Source organism: Scyliorhinus torazame, chromosome 19 (assembly GCF_047496885.1).
Source record: "Scyliorhinus torazame isolate Kashiwa2021f chromosome 19, sScyTor2.1, whole genome shotgun sequence".
NCBI lineage: Eukaryota > Metazoa > Chordata > Chondrichthyes > Carcharhiniformes > Scyliorhinidae > Scyliorhinus > Scyliorhinus torazame.
This window is the reverse complement of record NC_092725.1, coordinates 83,857,808-83,876,613: the sequence shown is the minus strand read 5'-3', so window position 1 is coordinate 83,876,613 and position 18,806 is coordinate 83,857,808. Positions and strand designations below refer to the sequence as shown.

The 18,806-nt window shown below is 56.0% G+C and overlaps 1 protein-coding gene across 5 annotated transcripts in view; it reads left to right on the top strand.

Moving 5' to 3' along the window:
* ttc38 (tetratricopeptide repeat domain 38) overlaps positions 1-18,806 on the top strand; it is a 146,443-nt gene that overhangs the window by 72,496 nt on the left and 55,141 nt on the right. For all 5 annotated transcript variants that reach the window (XM_072484627.1, XM_072484630.1, XM_072484626.1 and 2 more), the window contains one exon: positions 15,943-15,981. In XM_072484627.1, coding sequence (XP_072340728.1) covers positions 15,943-15,981 — 39 coding nt within the window. The remainder of the gene's footprint in view (positions 1-15,942; positions 15,982-18,806) is intronic.

Sequence of the window (18,806 nt, the reverse complement as noted above, 5' to 3'; positions counted from 1 at the left end):
GGAGTGTGCGTGCCGGGAAGGAGGGGGTGAGTGTGAGTGCTGGGGAGGGTGAGCGCTGGGGAGGGTGAGCGCTGGGGAGGGTGAGTGCTGGGGAGGGTGCGTGCCGGGGAGGGTGCGTGCCGGGGAGGTTGGTGAGGGTGAGTGCCAGGGAGGGTGCGTGCCGGGGTGGGGGGGGGTGAGTGTGAGTGCCGGGAGGGGGAGTGAGTGTGAGTGCTGGAGAGGGTGCGTGCCGGGGAGGGTGCGTGCCGGGGAGGTTGGTGAGGGTGAGTGCCAGGGAGGGTGCATGCCGGGGTGGGGGGGGTGAGTGTGAGTGCCGGGAGAGTGAGTGAGTGTGAGTGCTGGGGAGGGTGAGTGCTGGGGAGGGTAAGTGCCGGGAAGGGTGTGTGCCGGGGAGAGGGGCTGGGTGAGTGTGAGTGCCGGGGATGGGGGGTGAGGGTGCGTGCCAGGGAAGGGGGTGAGTGAGTGCCGGGGAGGGGGGGTGAGTGTGAGTGCCAGGGAGGGGGGGTGAGTGTGAGTGCCAGGGAGGGGGGGTGAGTGTGAGTGCCAGGTAGGGGGGGGCGAGTTTGAGTGCGGGGGGGGGGGGGGGGGGGGGCTGCCGGGGAGTGAGGGGCGAGTGTGAGTGCCGGGGGGGGGGGGCGAATGTGAGTGCGGGGGCGGGAGGAGGGCGTTGCCTGCCCAGGTGCCAGCTGGCAACAGCCGCGACCATGCAGCCCATGGCACCTGGCTGCGGAGGGGGGGTATGGGCAATGATGACATGTCGTCTATTCCCCACCCCCCCACCCGACGTAATGTTTGGGCATTACCCAGCAATATTGGCTGCCGTGGCGGGAGCCGCCCTTCTACATGTTGCCCTGGGGGACCTGGAGCAGGATCGTGACAGGGGGGTGGCGGAGGATGCCGCAGAGGCAGCTGGCAGCCGCCCAGGCTGGAGGGCTGCCTGCCCGACACAATGAGGAGGAGGAGGAGGAGGTGGTGGTACCAAGGCGACGATGAGGCCCCGTGTGTACCGGCGCCGCATGTCATACCAGGACCTCACGGACCGGGCATGCAGGAGGCGACTCAGGAAGAGCCGGGAAACCGTCGCCGGTGTCCTGTGTGTCAGTGCCCTGTGTGTGGGTGTGTCGTGGGTGGGTGTGTCCTGGGTGTGGGTGTGTCATGTGTGTGGGTGTGTCCTGTATGGGTGTGTCCTGTGTGTGGGTGTCCTGTGTGTGGGTGTCCTGTGTGGGTGTGTCGTGGGTGGGTGTGTCCTGGGTGTGGGTGTGTCATGTGTGTGGGTGTGTCCTGTGTGTGGGTGTCCTTTGTGGGTGTGTCCTGTATGGGTGTGTCCTGTGTGTGGGTGTGTCCTGTGTGTGGGTGTGTCCTGTGTGTCAGTGTCCTGTGTGGGCGTGCCCTGGGTGGGTGTGTCCTGTATGTGGGTGTGTCCTGTGTGTGGGTGTGTCCTGTGTGTGGGTGTGTCCTGTGTGGGTGTGTCATGTGTGGGTGTGCCTTGTGTGGGTGTGTCCTGTGTGGGTGTGTCCTGGGTGGGTGTGTCCTGTGTATGGGTGTGTCCTGTGTGTCAGTGCCCTGTGTGTGGGTGTGTCGTGGGTGGGTGTGTCCTGGGTGTGGGTGTGTCATGTGTGTGGGTGTGTCCTGTGTGTGGGTGTCCTGTGTGAGTGTGTTCTGTGTGTCAGTGTCCTGTGTGTGGGTGTGTCCCGTATGGGTGTGTCCTGTGTGTGGGTGTGTCCTGTGTGTGGGTGTGTCCTGTGTGTGGGTGTCCTTTGTGGGCGTGTCCTGTATGGGTGTGTCCTGTGTGTGGGTGTGTCCTGTGTGTGGGTGTGTCCTGTGTGTCAGTGTCCTGTGTGGGCGTGCCCTGGGTGGGTGTGTCCTGTATGTGGGTGTGTCCTGTGTGTGGGTGTGTCCTGGGTGTGGGTGTGTCCTGTGTGGGTGTGTCATGTGTGGGTGTGCCTTGTGTGGGTGTGTCCTGTGTGGGTGTGTCCTGGGTGGGTGTGTCCTGTGTATGGGTGTGTCCTGTGTGTCAGTGTCCTGAGTGTGGGTGTCCTGTGCGGGTGTGCCCTGTGTGGGTGTGTCCTGGGTGGGTGTGTCCTGTGTGTGGGTGTCCTGTGTGAGTGTGTTCTGTGTGTGGGTGTGTCCTGTGTGTGGGTTGCCCTGTGTGTCAGTGTCCTGTGTGTCGATGTCCTGTGTGGGTGTGTCCTGGGTAGGTGTGTCCTGTGTGTGGGTGTCCTGTGTGTGGGTGTGCCCTGTGTGTGGGTGTGTCCTGTGTGTGGGTGTGTCCTGTGTGGGTGTGTCCTGTGTGTGGGTGTCCTGTGTGAGTGTGTTCTGTGTGTGGGTGTGTCCTGTGTGTGGGTGTGCCCTGTGTGTCAGTGTCCTGTGTGTCGATGTCCTGTGTGGGTGTGTCCTGGGTAGGTGTGTCCTGTGTGGGAGTGTCCTGTGTGGGTGTGTCCTGTGTGTCAGTGTCCTGTGTGTGGGTGTCCTGTGTGGGTGTGTCCAGTGTGTGGGTGTCCTGTGTGGGTGTGTCCTGTGTGTGAGTGTCCTGGTTGGGTGTGTCCTGGGTATCAGTGTCCTGTGTGTGGGTGTCCTGTGTAGGTTTGTCCTGTGTGTGGGTGTCCTGTGTGTGGGTGTCCTGTGTGTGGGTGTCCTGTGTGGGTGTGTCCATTGTGTGGGTGTCCTGTGTGGGTGTGTCCTGTGTGTGAGTGTCCTGATTGGGTGTGTCCTGGGTGTCAGTGTCCTGTGTGGGTGTGTCCTGTGTGGGTGTGTCCTGTGTGGGTGTGTCTTGTGTGTGAGTGTCCTGGTTGGGTGTGTCCTGGGTGTCAGTGTCCTGTGTGGGTGTGTCCTGTGTGTGAGTGTCCTGGTTGGGTGTGTCCTGGGTGTCAGTGTCCTGTGTGGGTGTGTCCTGTGCGGGTGTGTCCTGTGCGGGTGTGTCCTGGTTGGGTGTGTCCTGGTTGGGTGTGTCCTGGGTGGGTGTGTCCTGGGTGGGTGTGTCCTGGTTGGGTGTGTCCTGGTTGTGTGGGTCCTGGGTGGGTGTGTGTCCTGTGTGGGTGTGTCCTGGTTGGGTGTGTCCTGGTTGGGTGTGTCCTGGGTGGGTGTGTCCTGGGTGGGTGTGTCCTGGGTGGGTGTGCCCTGTGTGGGTGTGGACTGTGTGGGAGTGTCCTGGTTTGGTGTGTCCTGGGTGTGTGTGTCCTGGGTGGGTGTGTCCTAGGTGGGTGTGTCCTGTGTGTCAGTGTCCTGTGTGGGTGTATCCTGTGTGGGTGTGTCCTGGTTGGGTGTGTCCTGGTTGGGTGTGTCCTGGGTGGGTGTGTCCTGGGTGGGTGTGCCCTGTGTGGGTGTGGACTGTGTGGGAGTTTCCTGGTTTGGTGTGTCCTGGGTGTGTGTGTCCTGGGTGGGTGTGTCCTAGGTGGGTGTGTCCTGTGTGTCAGTGTCCTGTGTGGGTGTATCCTGTGTGGGTGTGTCCTGGTTGGGTGTGTCCTGGTTGGGTGTGTCCTGGTTGGGCGTGTCCTGGGTGGGTGTGTCCTGGGTGGGTGTGTCCTGGTTGGGTGTGTCCTGGTTTGGTGTGTCCTGGGTGGTTGTGTCCTGGTTGGGTGTGTCCTGGGTGGGTGTGTCCTGGGTGTGTGTGTCCTGGGTGGGTTTGCCCTGGGTGGATGTATCCTGGGTGTGTGTGTCCTGGGTGGGTGTGTCCTGGGTGGGTGTGTCCTGGGTGTGTGTGTCCTGGTTGTGTGGGTCCTGGGTGGGTGTGTCCTGGGTGTGTGTGTCCTGGGTGGGTGTGTCCTGGTTGTGTGTGTCCTGGGTGGGTGTGTCCTGGTTGGGTGTGTCCTGGGTGGGTGGGTCTTGGGTGTGTGTGTCCTGGGTGGGTTTGTCCTGGGTGGGTGTGTCCTGGTTGTGTGTGTCCTGGGTGGGTGGGTCCTGGTTGGGTGGGTCCTGGTTGGGTGGGTCCTAGTTGGGTGGGTCCTGGGTGTGTGTGTCCTGGGTGTGTGTGTCCTGGGTGCGTGTGTCCTGGGTGCGTGTTTCCTGGGTGCGTGTGTCCTGGGTGTGTGTGTCCTGGGTGGGTTTGTCCTGGGTGGGTGGGTCCTGGTTGGGTGGGTCCTGGGTGTGTGTGTGTCCTGGTTGGGTGGGTCCTGGTTGGGTGGGTCCTGGTTGGGTGGGTCCTGGGTGTGTGTGTCCTGGGTGGGTGTGTCCTGGGTGGGTGTGTCCTGGGTAGGTGTGTCCTGGTTGGGTGGGTCCTGGTTGGGTGTGTCCTGGGTGTGTGTGTCCTGGGTGTGTGTGTCCTGGGTGGGTGTGTCCTGGATAGGTGTGTCCTGGTTGGGTGGGTCCTGGGTGTGTGTGTCCTGGGTGTGTGTGTCCTGGGTGTGTGTGTCCTGGGTGGGTGTGTCCTGGGTGGGTGTGTCCTGGGTGTGTGTGTCCTGGGTGGGTTTGCCCTGGGTGGGTGTATCCTGGGTGGGTGTGTCCTGGGTGTGTGTGTCCTGGGTGGGTGTGTCCTGGTTGGGTGTATCCTGGGTGGGTGTGTCCTGGTTGAGTGTGTCCTGTATGTGGGTCTCCTGGGTGGTTGTGTCGTGTGTGTCAGTGTCCCGGGTCGACTGGGACGGGGGCCTGTTGCTGTGGCTACCCTCCTCGTCGCTGGGTGTGGCCCGCCGACGTCGCCGCACTGGCACAGGGTGTGGGCATCGTATGCCTGCCGCTCCGGGTCTGTTTCTGTCTCGTAGGCGTCATGGCATTTGGGGGGGAGGGGGGGGCGTCATATGCCTGCCGCTCTGGGTCTATTTCTGTCACGTGGGCGGCCTGACACAAGGGAGGGGCATCATATGCCTGACGGGTCGGGTCTGTCCCTGTCTCATGTGTGGCCTGGCACACGGTGGGGGCGCATATGCCTGATGAGCCTGGTCTCGTGGGTGCCCTGACACGTCCTGGGGGTCGTCGGCATCCGCAGGGATGGGTGGGTCGACGTCTGGTCCTGCAAAACACAATACAGCATGCATGGTTAGACGAGGATGGGGGATGGGTAAAGGGGGATGGGGGGAGAGGCATGGGGGAAAGGGGGAATGGGGATGGGGGGAAAGGGAAGGGGGGTGATATGCCATCAATAAACACACGACGAGCGATGAACGTAACTGAGGCTTTAATACACTAAACAGCAAGCCCCCTGGCCTCTGATCCCGAACTGGATCGGAGGCGGAGACTAGCCACCTTTATATATGAGCCCGAGGGGTGGAGCCACAGGCGGAGCCAGCCTGGACAAGCCCAGGCATGTAACAACACAATACAATGCAATACAGAGGTTTACCACATTCATCCCCTGTTAAAGAAAGAGTCCAGTGGGGGTGAAGTGGTCTTAAAGGTCAAGTCTGTCAGGGGCCTTGACCTTGCGCCACAGTCCCGGCTGTGGTGTGGGCACCAGCGTCGAGACCTGCGCGTCCGGGAGCGTGTGGTCCTCTTCTTCACTCAGTTGTTGAGTCGGTGGAGGGGGGTGGCGGTGTATGGGCGGAGATGGTGGTGATGGTCGCCGGTGGGCCTGCGGGTGCCAGTTCTTGAGGTAGGTGGGTGGAGGTGGGGGAAGACGGTGTAGGGTCGGGGGTGGTGGTGATGGTCGCTGAGGATCCTGCAGGTGACAAATCCCGGAGGGAGACTGTGTCCTGTCGCCTGTCCTGATGTGCCACATAGGCATATTGCGGATTGGCATGGAGGAGCAGGATCTTCTCGACGAGGGGGTCTGATTTATGGCTCCTCGCATGCTCCCGGAGGAGGACGGGCCCTGGGACTGTCAGCCAGGACGGGTGCGAGACCCCGGAGGTGGACTTCCTGGAGAAGGCAAACATACGTTCGTGAGGAGTCTCATTGGTGGCAGTACACAGGAGCGGCCGGATTGAGTGGAGCGCATCGGAGAGGACCTCCTGCCAGTGGGAGACTTCTAGACCGTAGGGCCAGGAGGACGGTCATCCAGACCGTTGCGTTCTCCCTCTCCACCTGTCCGTTTCCCTGGGGGTTGTAGCTGGTCGTCCTGCTCGAGGCGATGCCTTTGCTAAGCAGGAACTGACGCAACTCGTTGCTCATGAAGGAGGATCCCCGATCACTATGGATGTGGTTGGGGAACCCGAACAAGGTGAAAAGACTGTGCAGGGCCTTGATGACGGTGGCAGAGGCCATGTCAGGGCATGGGATGGCAAAGAGGAATCTTGAGTACTCGTCAACAATGTTGAGGAAGTACACGTTACGATCCGTGGAGGGGAGGGGCCCTTTGAAATCGATGGTGAGGCGCTCAAAGGGGCAAGAGGCCTTTACCAGCTGCGCTCTGTCTGGCCGATAGAAGTGCGGTTTGCACTCCGTGCAGACCTGGCAGTCCCTGGTCACGGTCCTGACCTCCTCGATGGAGTAAGGCAGGTTGCGAGCCTTGATGAAGTGAAAAAAACGAGTGACCCCCGGGTGACAGAGGTATTGTGGAGGGCCCGGAGTTGGTCTACTTGTGCGCTGGCACATGTACCACGGAATAGGGCATCTGGAGGCTCATTGAGCTTCCCGGGTCGATATAAGATATCATAGCTGTAGGTGGAAAGCTCGATCCTCCACCTCAGAACCTTGTCATTCTTGATCTTGCCCCGCTGTGTGTTATTGAACATGAAGGCAACCGACCGTTGGTCAGTGAGGAGAGTGAATAGCCTGCCGGCCAGGTAATGCCACCAATGTCGCACAGCATCTACGATGGCTTGGGCTTCCTTTTCGACGAAGGAGTGTCGAATTTCGGAGGCATGGAGGGTATGGGAGAAGAAAACCACGGGCCTGCCGGAGAAGAAAACCACGGGCCTGCTCGCCTGGTTGAGGGTAGTGGCCAGAGCAAAGTCCGACGCATCGCTCTCCACCTGGAACAGAATGGACTCGTCCACAGCGTGCATCGTGGCTTTGGCAATATCTGCCTTGATGCGATTGCAGGCCAGGCGGGCCTCAGCTGTCAGGGGAAAAATGGTGGATTTGATAAGTGGACGGGCCTTGTCCGCATAATTGGGGACCCACTGGGCATAGTACGAGAAGAACCCCAGGCATCTCTTCAGGGCCTTGGGGCAGTGTGGGAGGGGGAGTTCCAGGATGGGGCACATGCGGTCGGGTTCGGGCCCTAGGACTCCGTGTTTCATGACGTAGCCGATGATGGCTATGCGGGTTGTGCGGAAAACACATTTTTCCTTATTATAGGTGAGGTTCAGGAGTTTAGCGGTGTGGAGGAAGTGCCGTAGGTTTTCGTTGTGGTCCTGCTGGTCATGGCCGCAGATTGTCTAAGTACGGGAACGTGGCCCGCAGCCCGTACTGGTCAACCATTCGGTCCATTTCTCTTTGAAAGACCGAGACCCCATTGGTGACGCCGCAGGGGACCCTGAGGAAGTGGTAGAGGCGGCCATCTGCCTCAAAGGCAGTGTATTGGCGGTCCTCCGGGCGGGTAAGGAGCTGGTGGTATGCGGACTTCAAGTCAACTGTGGAGAAGACTCGATACTGCACAATCTGGTTGACCATGTCGGATATGCGGGGGAGGGGGTACGCATCGAGCTGCGTCTACCGGTTGATGGTCTGACTGTAATCGATGACCATCCGGTGCTTCTCCCCAGTCTAGACGACCAGCACTTGGGCTCTCCAGGGACTGGTACTAGCGTCAATGACCCCTTCTCGCAGGAGTCGCTGGACCTCCGACCTGATAAAGGCCCTGTCCTGGGCACTGTATTGTCCGCTCTTAGTAGCGACGGGCTTACAGTCCAGGGTGAGATTTACGAAAAGCGAGAGTGGGGCGACCTTAACGGCTGCGAGGCTACAGGCGGTGAGGGGCGGGGGGCAGGGGTCCACCGAACTTTAAAGTAATTTCTACTGCATGGGATCCGGAAGCCAGAGAGATTTTCTGGGTTGCCGGTAAAATTGGGTGGGAGCAACGCCTTACCGTATCTGGGTGTATGAAGCTGTCTGTGCTCCTGGAGTCGAAAAGACAGGCCGTCTCGTGCCCGTTGATCCGGACGGTCTTCGTAGACTTGGTGAGGTGATGTGGCAGGGACTGGTCGAGCGTGATGGAGGCGAGCTTCGAAAGGCGGTTGGTAGGCCGGTAGGCGGCGGCCAGCATACGGTCGGGTGAGCCGGGCTCCCGGGAGGCTGCGGAGTGGTCCCAAGATGGCGGCCCCCATGAGTCGGCATGGCGGGAGGCATCGGCGATGGCGTCCAAGATGGCGGTCCCCATGTGTCGCGAATGGCGGGAGGCATCGGCGATGGCATCCAAGATGGCGGTCTCCATGGGTCGCGCGTGACGGGTGGCAGCGGCGATGGTGTCCAAGACGGCGGCTGGAGAACACAATTGCATTAAAGATGGCGGCCCCCATGGGTCGCACGTGGAGGCCGAAATTGAAGATGGCGGCGAACATGGCGGCGCCCACGGGTCGCACATGGCGGGTGGCGCGGCAGCTGGGTGCGGCCCCGACAGGCAGCAGGCAGCGCTGCTGGGCCCAGAGGTTTTAGGGGAAGATCGGGCCTGGCAGGCTTTTGTAAAGTGGCTCTTCCTCCCACACCCGTTGCAAGTCGCGTTCTGTGCAGGGCAGCGTTGTCTGGAGTGATTACCCTGGCCGCAAACTTAGCACCTCGGGCTTCCGGCGTTGGCGAGCCACTGCGTGGCACAGGCCTGCGTCGCACCCGGGTCAGTTGATGGCTGCTCCCATGAGGCCCACGAGGGTGCCGCGTGGTCGGAGGTGTAGGCCTCCAAATGTTCTGGGAGGCCACCTCCAGCGAGTTTGAGAGTTGTTGGCTCTGGAAGGCCGAGTGTCTCCCCTTCTACTAGTCGCTGGCGATATAGTTAGAGTTCATGCCCGCGTCCCTGATCAGCACCGCGTGCTGGGTAGCCGATATCGCCCGGCAGTCACAGTTCCGGCAGAGTACCCGCAAGGCACGCAGGAATTCTGCTAGTGATTCCCCAGGGCGTTGTCGCCTCGTGGCAAGAAGGTGCCTAGCATACACCTCGTTAACAGACTTCACGTATTGTCCCTTCAGCAGCGTTATTGCCTCCGCGTACGAGGAGGCGTCCCTGATGAGAAGAAAGATTCGTGGGCTCACCTGTGCGTGGAGGATCTGCTTCTTCTGGAGGTCGGTGAAGTCTTCGTTGAAGGATCCGAGGTACACTTCGAAGCAGTTTAGCCAGTGCTTGAATGTTTTTGTGGCATCGACTGCCTGTGGGTCCAGCACCAGGCGATCAGGCTTGAGTGATGAGTTCATCTTAGAAGTTTAGTGTATTAAATTGATATGCCTTCAATAAACACACGACGAGCGATGAACGTAACTGAGGCTTTAATACACTAAACAGCAAGCCTCCTGCCTCTGATCCCGAACTGGATCGGAGGCGGAGTCTAGCCACCTTTATATATGAGCCCGAGGGGAGGAGCCACAGGCGGAGCCAGCCAGGACAAGCCCAGTCATGTAACAACACAATACAATGCTATACAGTGGTTTACGCAGGGGGGAAAGGAGGAAGAGGGGATGGGGAATGGGGGGATGGAAGAAGGGGGGCAGGCAGTGGGGGTCTCACTTGGTGGTGCGCCCCCGACCTCTGCATCCGCAACCTCTTGATCCTCGGGTACGCCTGCAAAGTCCAGGGCCCCCTCTTCATGAACAGTGAGGGGCGCAAATCAGGTGGCCCCTCCAGTCCTCTCACGCTCCCGGTTGTTCTGAGCACGCTTCTCCTGCAAGGTGGGAGGGAGGGCAGGGATAAAGAGCGACAGTGTTAGGCAGGCATATACATGCGGGCCAGCGGTTGTGTGTATGTTGGCATAGGTTCACACCCCATCCTGCCAATGCAGCCTGCATGGGTGGGTGCAGCCATGTCGGTTTCAGCTACGGCTGTCCCGTCCATTGGGGGGGGGGGGAGGTACTCACCCTGGCTGCCCTGACCAGGGGCGGGATTCTCCGACCCCCCGCCGGGTCGGAGAATCGCCGGCGGTCGGCGTGAATCCCGTCCCCACCGGCTGCCGAATTCTCCGGCACCAGAGATTCGGTGGGGGCGGGAATCGTGCCGGTCGGCGGGCCCCCCCGGCGATTGTCCGGCCCGCGATGGGCCAAAGTCCCGCTGCTGTACTACCGGTCCCGCCGGTGTGAATTAAACCACCTCTCTTACCGGTGGGACCAGGCAGCGCGAGCGGACTCTGGGGTCCTGGAGGGGGGGGCTCACAGGGCGATCTGGCCCTGGGGGGTGCCCCCACGGTGGCCTGGCCTGCGATCGGGGCCCACCTATCCGCTGGCGGGCCTGTGCCATGAGGGCACTCTTTCCCCTCCGCGTCGGCCATAGCCTCCGCGATGGCCGATGCGGAGGTGACCCCCCCCCCACTGCGCATGCGCGGGGATGACGTCAGCAGCCGCTGATGCTCCCGCTCATGCGCGGACATCCGCCGGCCGGCAGAGTCCCTTCGGCCCCGGCTGGCGTGGCGCCATAGGCCTTCCACGCCACCCGGTGGGACGGCAACCACTCTGGCACGGGCCTAGCCCAGTAAAGTGAGAGCTTGGCCCCTAAAGGTGCGGCGAAACCCGCACCTTTGGGGCGGCCCGACGCCGGAGTGGTTCACGCCACTTCATCCCGCCGGGACTCCTCGCCCCGCCTGGTAGGGGAGAGTTCCGTCCCAGGTCATTGACCCTCTTGTGGCACTGGATGCCTGTCATGGCTGTTACCGCCATGGCGTTAATGGTCACTGCCACCTCCCTCCGCAGGCGCTGGCTAAGCTGTAGTGTGGCCCTGTGGCCGTGTCTGGGGTACAGGGCCTTCCTCCTCTGGCCCACTGCATCCAGGAGCGCCTCGATGTCGCGCTCCTGGAACCTCGGAGCAGCGCAGCGGGCGGCCATTTTGACGGGTCTCCAGCGGGGACGTCATTTGACGAATGGCGTCATGCCGCTGCTAGCCCCTTCCGGGTCAGAGGTTTTGCGACATTCCGGTCGGCCCGACGGCGGAGTGGTTCGTGCCCTTTTTGACGCCGCCGTCGCGCCGATCGCGGAGAATCCCGCCCGTGATGTCAGTTCAGTACACCACAGTGTCTTCACAAGAAGGACAGCTATTTGCTGCTGCTTTTAAAATGCATTTGTAAGGGTGATGATTTAAAAGAACATAGATATTATAGGGCTTTTACCGGCTGTAGCGCACAAAGACTCCGTGAGACGAATAGAGTGAAGTCGATGAGGCTTTATTAAGCGTGTCTGTTCCCCCGCAGCTCGATAGTAAACTGGCCTGCGGGGGAAGACTTCGGCTACTTATACTCCGCCTTCAGGGCGGAGCTAGAGGTCAACGGCCAACCAGGACCCGGGATCTGTCAGCCAATGACATTAGGGCTTCCAGTCCCACATGACCCCCAATATATACTACCACATCGGCTCGCTGAGATAGTGAAAGGACTAAGATCAAGGTCTTCCTGTCTAAGGGTCTAAAGCATGTGATGACATGGGAAGTGCCATCTTTAGTCCTCATCGCTGTCTACTCAATTGCTTGCAATGACATATCAGAGTAACTTACTAAAACTGCACATGCACAGGGCTTGCAAGAATCGCAGCCTTCTAAAAAAAAAGAGAAAATGCTTTCACAGGAAGTGTTCAAAAGAATCACAAATGTAATCAGCATATTCATTGGAGCACTGTCCTGGGACTCTGCCCTCTGTGGAAATGGCCCACTTTCAAATCTTGTTAAAGATCATCTGAAGAGGATTAAATTTGAAATAAAATAAAGATGAACAATATGTTGCTTACTGGTACAAAACCTGCTCCAGGTCAATAGAAACATATGTCTATTGAAAACCAGAAAGGGATATGGAGATTCAGCTGCTTGGTCCCTGTGTGTTGGTTCAAATTTACAATGACTAAAAAAGTCAAAGGCTCTTTGCCCGCTGGCAGGGCTTCCTATACAACCAGTGGGAAAAGAGCTGTTGACTTTCTGTCTTTTAAATAAATATACATTTTTATTGAAATGTTTTCCATTTTGTATATAACACCAAAACAACACAGCCCACCCAAACAACACCCGAACCCCAACCCCCCAACACAAAAAACAAACCCCCTAGACCCCTCTCCCCCATCCTCTGCCCCACACCCTCCATGGGGCGTCATTCTCCGACCCCCCGCCGGGTCGGCGAATCGCCGGGGGCTGGCGTGAATCCCGCCCCCGCTGGTTGCCGAAGTCTCCGGCACCGGAGATTCGGCGGGGGCGGGAATCGCGCTGCGCCGGTTGGCGGGCCCCCCCGCTCGATTCTCCGGCCCGGATGGGCCGAAGTCCCGCCGATAAATTGCCTATCCCGCCGGCGTGGATTAAACCACCTTTTGAACGGCAGGACAAGGCGGCGTGGGCAGGCTCCGGGGTCCTGGGGGGGGTGCGGGGCGATCTTGCCCCGGGGGGGTGCCCCTACGGTGGCCTGGCCCGCGATCGGGGCCCACCGATCCGCGGGCGGGCCTGTGCCGTGGGGGCACTCTTTCCCTTCCGCCTCCGCCACGGTCTCCACCATGGCGGAGGCAGAAGAGACTCCCTCCACTGCGCATGCGTGGGAAACTGTCAGCGGCCGCTGACGCTCCCGCGCATGCGCCGCCCGGGGATGTCATTTCCGCGCCAGCTGGCGGGGCAACAAAGGCCGTTTCCGCCAGCTGGTGGGGCGGAAATTCCTCCGCCGCCGGCCTAGCCCCTCAATGTTGGGGCTCGGCCCCCAAAGATGCGGAGCATTCCGCACCTTTGGGCCGGCGCGATACCCGTCCGATTGGCGCCGTTTTGGGCGCCAGTCGGTGGACATCGCGCCGTTTCAGGAGAAGTTCGCCCCAGCTCTTTGAAATACATAATAAACGGCTGCCATCTTTGGTAGAACCCCTCAATTGCTCCCCTCACGATGTACTTGACTTTCTGGAGGTATTGGAACTCCATCAAACCTCCGCCACATTGAGACTTTGGGGGAGATGGAAACTTCCATCCCATCAGCACTCGCCTCCATGCAACCAGTGAGGCAAAGGCCAGTACATTGGCCCCCACACCGTCTGCAGCTCCGGCAAGTCTAACAGCCCAATTATGGCCACTAAGGGACAGGGCTCCAACTCAACTTTCAGGATCACCGACATGGTGCTAAAGAATGAGTTCCAGAAATCCACACGCTTAGAACACGGCCAGAACATGTGCACGTGGGTGGCTAGACCATGGCATCGCACTTGTCCTCCACTCCCGTAAAAGAACAACTCATCCTGGACCTTGTGAGATGAGCCCTTTATATTACTTTAAGCTATATTAAGCCAAGCCTCGCAAGGCTTCACACCACACCCTATCCTCCAACACCAGCCCTAACTCCTCCTCCCGTAACCCCGTCCACTGACACTGCGTCTTCAGACATACTCCTTTCAGAGATACCCAAAGTATTCCCCTCCTCCGACCTTGCAAGCGAAAGAACCCTCTCCATCATCGAGGTTGGCGGCACTACAGGGAATGGCGGAAAGACCTGTTGCGCAAAATTGCAAATTTGCAGGTGTCTGAACAAGTCAGACTGCGACAGCTCAAATTTGTCCGACATCTCCTCCAAACTCACAAAGCGTCCCTCGAAGAACAGATCCCCCATTCCTTCCAACGTCTCGTCCTGATCCCCCATTCCTTCCAACGTCTCCTCCTCCGCCCCCCCCACCCCCGAACGTGGAATACAACCTCTTAGGTTCAAACATATGAGGCTAGATTCTCCATTTGGGAGACTGTTCACCTGCCAGAGCTGAATTGCTCTAGTTTTATGATCCCCTTGCGGTCAAAGTGCGGGATGTAATTTGGTGCTCCACACCATGCAAATCTATGCACGGGGAGGAATACGAGGGAATCCTGATATTGGGCCACCATCTTGAGCGAGTGGCCCAATAGTGAGGTCCCATGGCCAACCAACCCCCCATCCCCAGCACCACAAATCGGCTCTGACCCTCCCCCACCCCCGGATTGCCTGGGTGCTCCCCACACCCCAAGTACGGGGGTGACCCGATTACCCCCCCCCCCCCGCCCCCCGCCCCCAGGGACCACTGAAATAGGGGAACCGCCAAGGAACCCCCTGCCTGAAGGAATCTCACCACAGACCCCACCCCCACATGCAGAAACCACCCCCCACACAGACCCCCCTCCCAGAAAAGGGACCCCTGTTTGGAATCATAGAATTTACAGTGCAGAAGGAGGCCATTCGGTTCATCGAGTCTGCACCGGCCCTTGGAAAGAGCACCCTCCACCCTATCCCCATAACCGAGTAACACCACCTAACCTTTTTGGACACTAAGGGCAATTGATCATGGCCAGTCCACCTAACCTGCACATCTTTGGACTGTGGGAGGAAACCAGAGCACCCGGAAAAAACCCGCGCAGTCACGTGCAGACTCCACACAAACATTGACCCAAGCCGGGAATCGAACCTGGAGCTGTGAAGCAACAGTGTTAATCACTGTGCTACTGTGCTGCCCTCCATTGTGCTACCAGAGCTGTAAGACTTTCCTTGCAGCTCCATTTGTCCATTCCTCGAAGGAGAACAGCTGTGCCTGCATTTAGTTCCCACAGATCCACTGTCTGGAATCTATTCATGTCATTCCAGTAGTGGTTTGTGATTGGAAGCATCAGTGGCCTAAATGGTGAAAGCCCCATGTTTGTAAACATTGCCTGCATCAAAGAGATTAATGTGCACTGAGTGCATTCCAATTACTCAAGCACTTACCTTTCTTTGATGTGGTCAATGTTTATAAACATTGGGCTTTCACCACTGAGGCCACTGAAGAGTGAAGGGGTATGACTGGATCAAAGCCTCAGATGTTTTTTGTGGGCAGAGCATAGGATACTGGGCCCATTAAATAGATGCAAATCGGTCATTTTGACCCAATAGAATTTATTTCCATGGTCCCGCTGGCGTGCAGCATCAAACTCACTCATGTCGCCAGTGAGGGTTCGGAGCTTGGCGTACGGGTTAACACTTGAGCTCCATCCGTACCCAGGTGGCTTCTGGATCCCCACACCAAACCAACACCTTCTCCGTCCAGCAATAGTATATCAAGCTTGGCAACGCTAAGCACCTGACTGCCGGTCCCTCTTCGAATCCCCACCAGTTTACTCGCCCAAATACAGGACAAAATCAATTTCTTGACTCCCCAAAAAAGGACTATGGGGCAAAAACCGGCAATCACTGGAACAGGAACAGTAATCTTGGTAAAATATTCACCTTGGCCGACTGAATGCTGCCCACCAAGGACAGAGGGAGACTGACCCACCTCTGCAAATCGGTCTTGATCCTTCCCACCAAGCTCGCATAGTTAAACTTACGAAGCCGGGCCCAATCCCGAACCACCTAAACCAGCAAAGAGGAACGGCAGCACCCCCAGATTAACTCCCCTCACTGGGGAACCGGGAAACACTCACTTTCTCCAGGTTCAGTTTATACCCTGAAAAAGAGCCAAAGCGTCTCAGCAGCGCCATTATATCGCCCACAGTGGGAAGCGGGTCTGTCATGTACAGTAAGAGATCGTCAGCGACTTTCTGGCTTTTGATTACAACAGATGGAAAGATGTCTGTGATTTTGTGATCTCTGCGAGCTGTGTCCAAGCTCCCCCACTAGCAGAGCGGGGATTAGAAAACGTTGAAATAAATCAAAAGAAAATGAATTTAGACCAGCATGGATAAATTTCCCAGTGAGTGGATATAAAAGCACAGCGTATAGCTAATCCAGTATATGCAGCTCACATAGAGGGGCATAAGACACAAAAATGTTATACTGTAGAAATAAGGAATACTCTTGTAAGTTGAATTTTAGGTGTGTTGTTTGAGGCCTGGTAGAGGGAGATTCATTCTGGAGCTGGGTTATACTTTGTCTGATCTGGGCAGTGCTTTACCTTGTCTGGGAGCGCTTGATATCTGCAGTTACGACCCTGAAACCCTCAAGTGTGCTTATGTCGATATTCTTGGATAACGTTCTTAGTAATGGTGTTCTTTTCACACAGGGTGACTATGAAGCGGCACTCACACTGTATGATGATCAGGTTAGTATCAACTGTAGATAAATTTGAAAAATATTTTCACAACAGAAGTCCATTTTGCAAAGAATGTAGGCATTTTTTTTTTTCATTTATTTAATTTCAAGGATTAGTTTTGGATTAATATTTTGAAGTTTCATATTTCACCATATAGTTTTTATACAGTGGCTGGAACACAAGGTATCCAGAGGTTAGCTTATTAACATTCCATAAGACATAGGAGCGGAAGTAAGGCCATTCGGCCCATCGAGTCCATTCCACCATTCAATCATGGCTGATTTCAACTCCATTTACCCGCTCTCTCTCCATAGCCCTTAATTCCTCGAGAAATCAAGAATTTATCAACTTCTGTCTTAAAGACACTCAACATCCCGACCTCCACTGCACTCTGTGGCAATGAATTCCACAGACCCACCACTCTCTGGCTGAAGAAATTTCTCCTCATCTCTGTTCTAAAGTGACTCCCTTTTATTTTAAGGCTGTGCCCCCGGGTCCTAGTCTCCCCTGCTAATGGAAACAACTTCCCGACGTCCACCCTATCTAAGCCATTCATTATCTTGTAAGTTTCTAATAGATCTCCCCTCAACCTCCTAAACTCCAATGAATATAATCCCAGGATCCTCAGACTTCATCGTATGTTAGGCCTACCATTCCTGGCATCATCCGTGTGAATCTCCGCTGGACCCGCTCCAGTGCGAGTATGTCCTTCCTGAGGTGTGGGGCCCAAAATTGCTCACAGTATTCTAAATGGGGCCTACCTAATGGTTTATAAAACTTCAGAAGTACATCCCTGCTTTTATATTCCAAGCCTCTTGAGATAAATGACAACATTGCATTTGCTTTCTTAATTACGGACTCAACCTGCAAGTTTACCTTTAGAGAATCCTGGACTAGGACTCTCAAGTCCCTTTGCACTTCAGCATTATGAATTTTGTCACCATTTAGAAAATAGTCCATGCCTCTATTCTTTTTTCCAAAGTGCAAGACCTCGCACTTGCCCACGTTGAATTTCATCAGCCATTTCTTGGACCACTCTCCTAAACTGTCTAAATCTTTCCGCAGCCTCCCCACCTCCTCCATACTACCTGCCCCTCCACCTATCTTTGTATCATCGGCAAACTTAGCCAGAATGCCCCCAGTCCCGTCATCTAGATCGTTAATATATAAAGAGAACAGCTGTGGCCCCAACACTGAACCCTGCGGGACACCACTCGTAACCGGTTGTCATTCCGAAAAAGAACCTTTTATCCCAACTCTCTGCCTTCTGCCTGACAGCCAATCATCAATCCATGTTAGTACCTTGCCTCGAATACCATGGGCCCTTATTTTACTCAGCAGTCTCCCGTGAGGCACCTTATCAAAGGCCTTTTGGAAGTCAAGATAGATAACATCCATTGGCTCTCCTTGGTCTAACCTATTTGTTATCTCTTCAAAGAACTCTAACAGGTTTGTCAGGCACGACCTCCCCTTACTAAATCCATGCTGACTTGTCCGAATCCGACCCTGCACTTCCAAGAATTTAGAAATCTCATCCTTAACGATGGATTCTAGAATCGTGCCAACAGCCGAGGTTAGGCTAATTGGCCTATAATTTTCCATCTTTTTCCTTGTTCCCTTCTTGAACAGGGGGGTTACAACAGCGATTTTCCAATCCTCTGGGACTTTCCCTGACTCCAGTGACTTTTGAAAGATCATAACTAACGCCTCCACTATTTCTTCAGCTATCTCCTTTAGAACTCTAGGATGTAGCCCATCTGGGCCCGGAGATTTATCAATTTTTAGACCTCTTAGTTTCTCTAGCACTTTCTCCTTTGTGATGGCTACCATATTCAACTCTGCCCCCTGACTCTCCTGAATTGTTGGGATATTACTCATGTCTTCTACTGTGAAGACTGACGCAAAGTACTTATTTAGTTCCTCAGTTATTTCCTTGTCTCCTATCACTAGATTACCAGCGTCATTTTGGAGAGGCCCAAAAGCCTCCCGTTTGTTTTTAATGTATTTAAAGAAACTTTTACTATCATTCCTAATGTTACTGGCTAGCCTATCTTCATATTTGATCCTCTCTTTCCTTATTTCTCTCTTTGTTATCCTCTGTTTGTTTTTGTAGCCTTCCCAATCTTCTGACTTCCCACTACTCTTTGCCACATTATAGGCTTTCTCTTTTGCTTTGATGCATTCCCTAACTCCCTTTGTCAGCCATGGCTGCCTAATCCCCCCTTTGATAACCTTTCTTTTCTTTGGGATGAACCTCTGTACTGTGTCCTCAATTACTCCCAGAAACTCCTGCCATTGCTGTTCTACTGTCTTTCCCACTAGGCTCTGCTCCCAGTCGATTTTCGTCAGTTCCTCCCTCATGCCCCTGTAGTTACCTTTATTTAACTGTAACACCTTTACATCTGATTCTACCTTCTTTCAAATTGGAGATTGAATTCTACCATATTATGATCACTGCCTCCTAAGTGTTCCCTTACTTTAAGATCTTTAATCAAGTCTGCCTCATTACATAACACTCAGTCCAGAATGGCCTGTTCCCTTGTTGGCTCCATCACAAGCTGTTCCAAAAAGCCCTCCTGTAAACATTCAATGAATTCCCTTTCCTTGGGTCCACTGGCAGCATTATTTACCCAGTCCACCTGCATATTGAAGTCCCCCATGATCACTGTGACCTTGCCTTTCTGACATGCACTTTCTATTTCGTGGTGCATTTTGTGCCCCTGGTCCTGACCACTGTTAGGAGGCCTGTACATAACTCCCATTATAGTTTTTTTGCCTTTGTGGTTCCTCAACTCTACCCACACAGACTCCATATCATCTGACCCTAAGTCGTT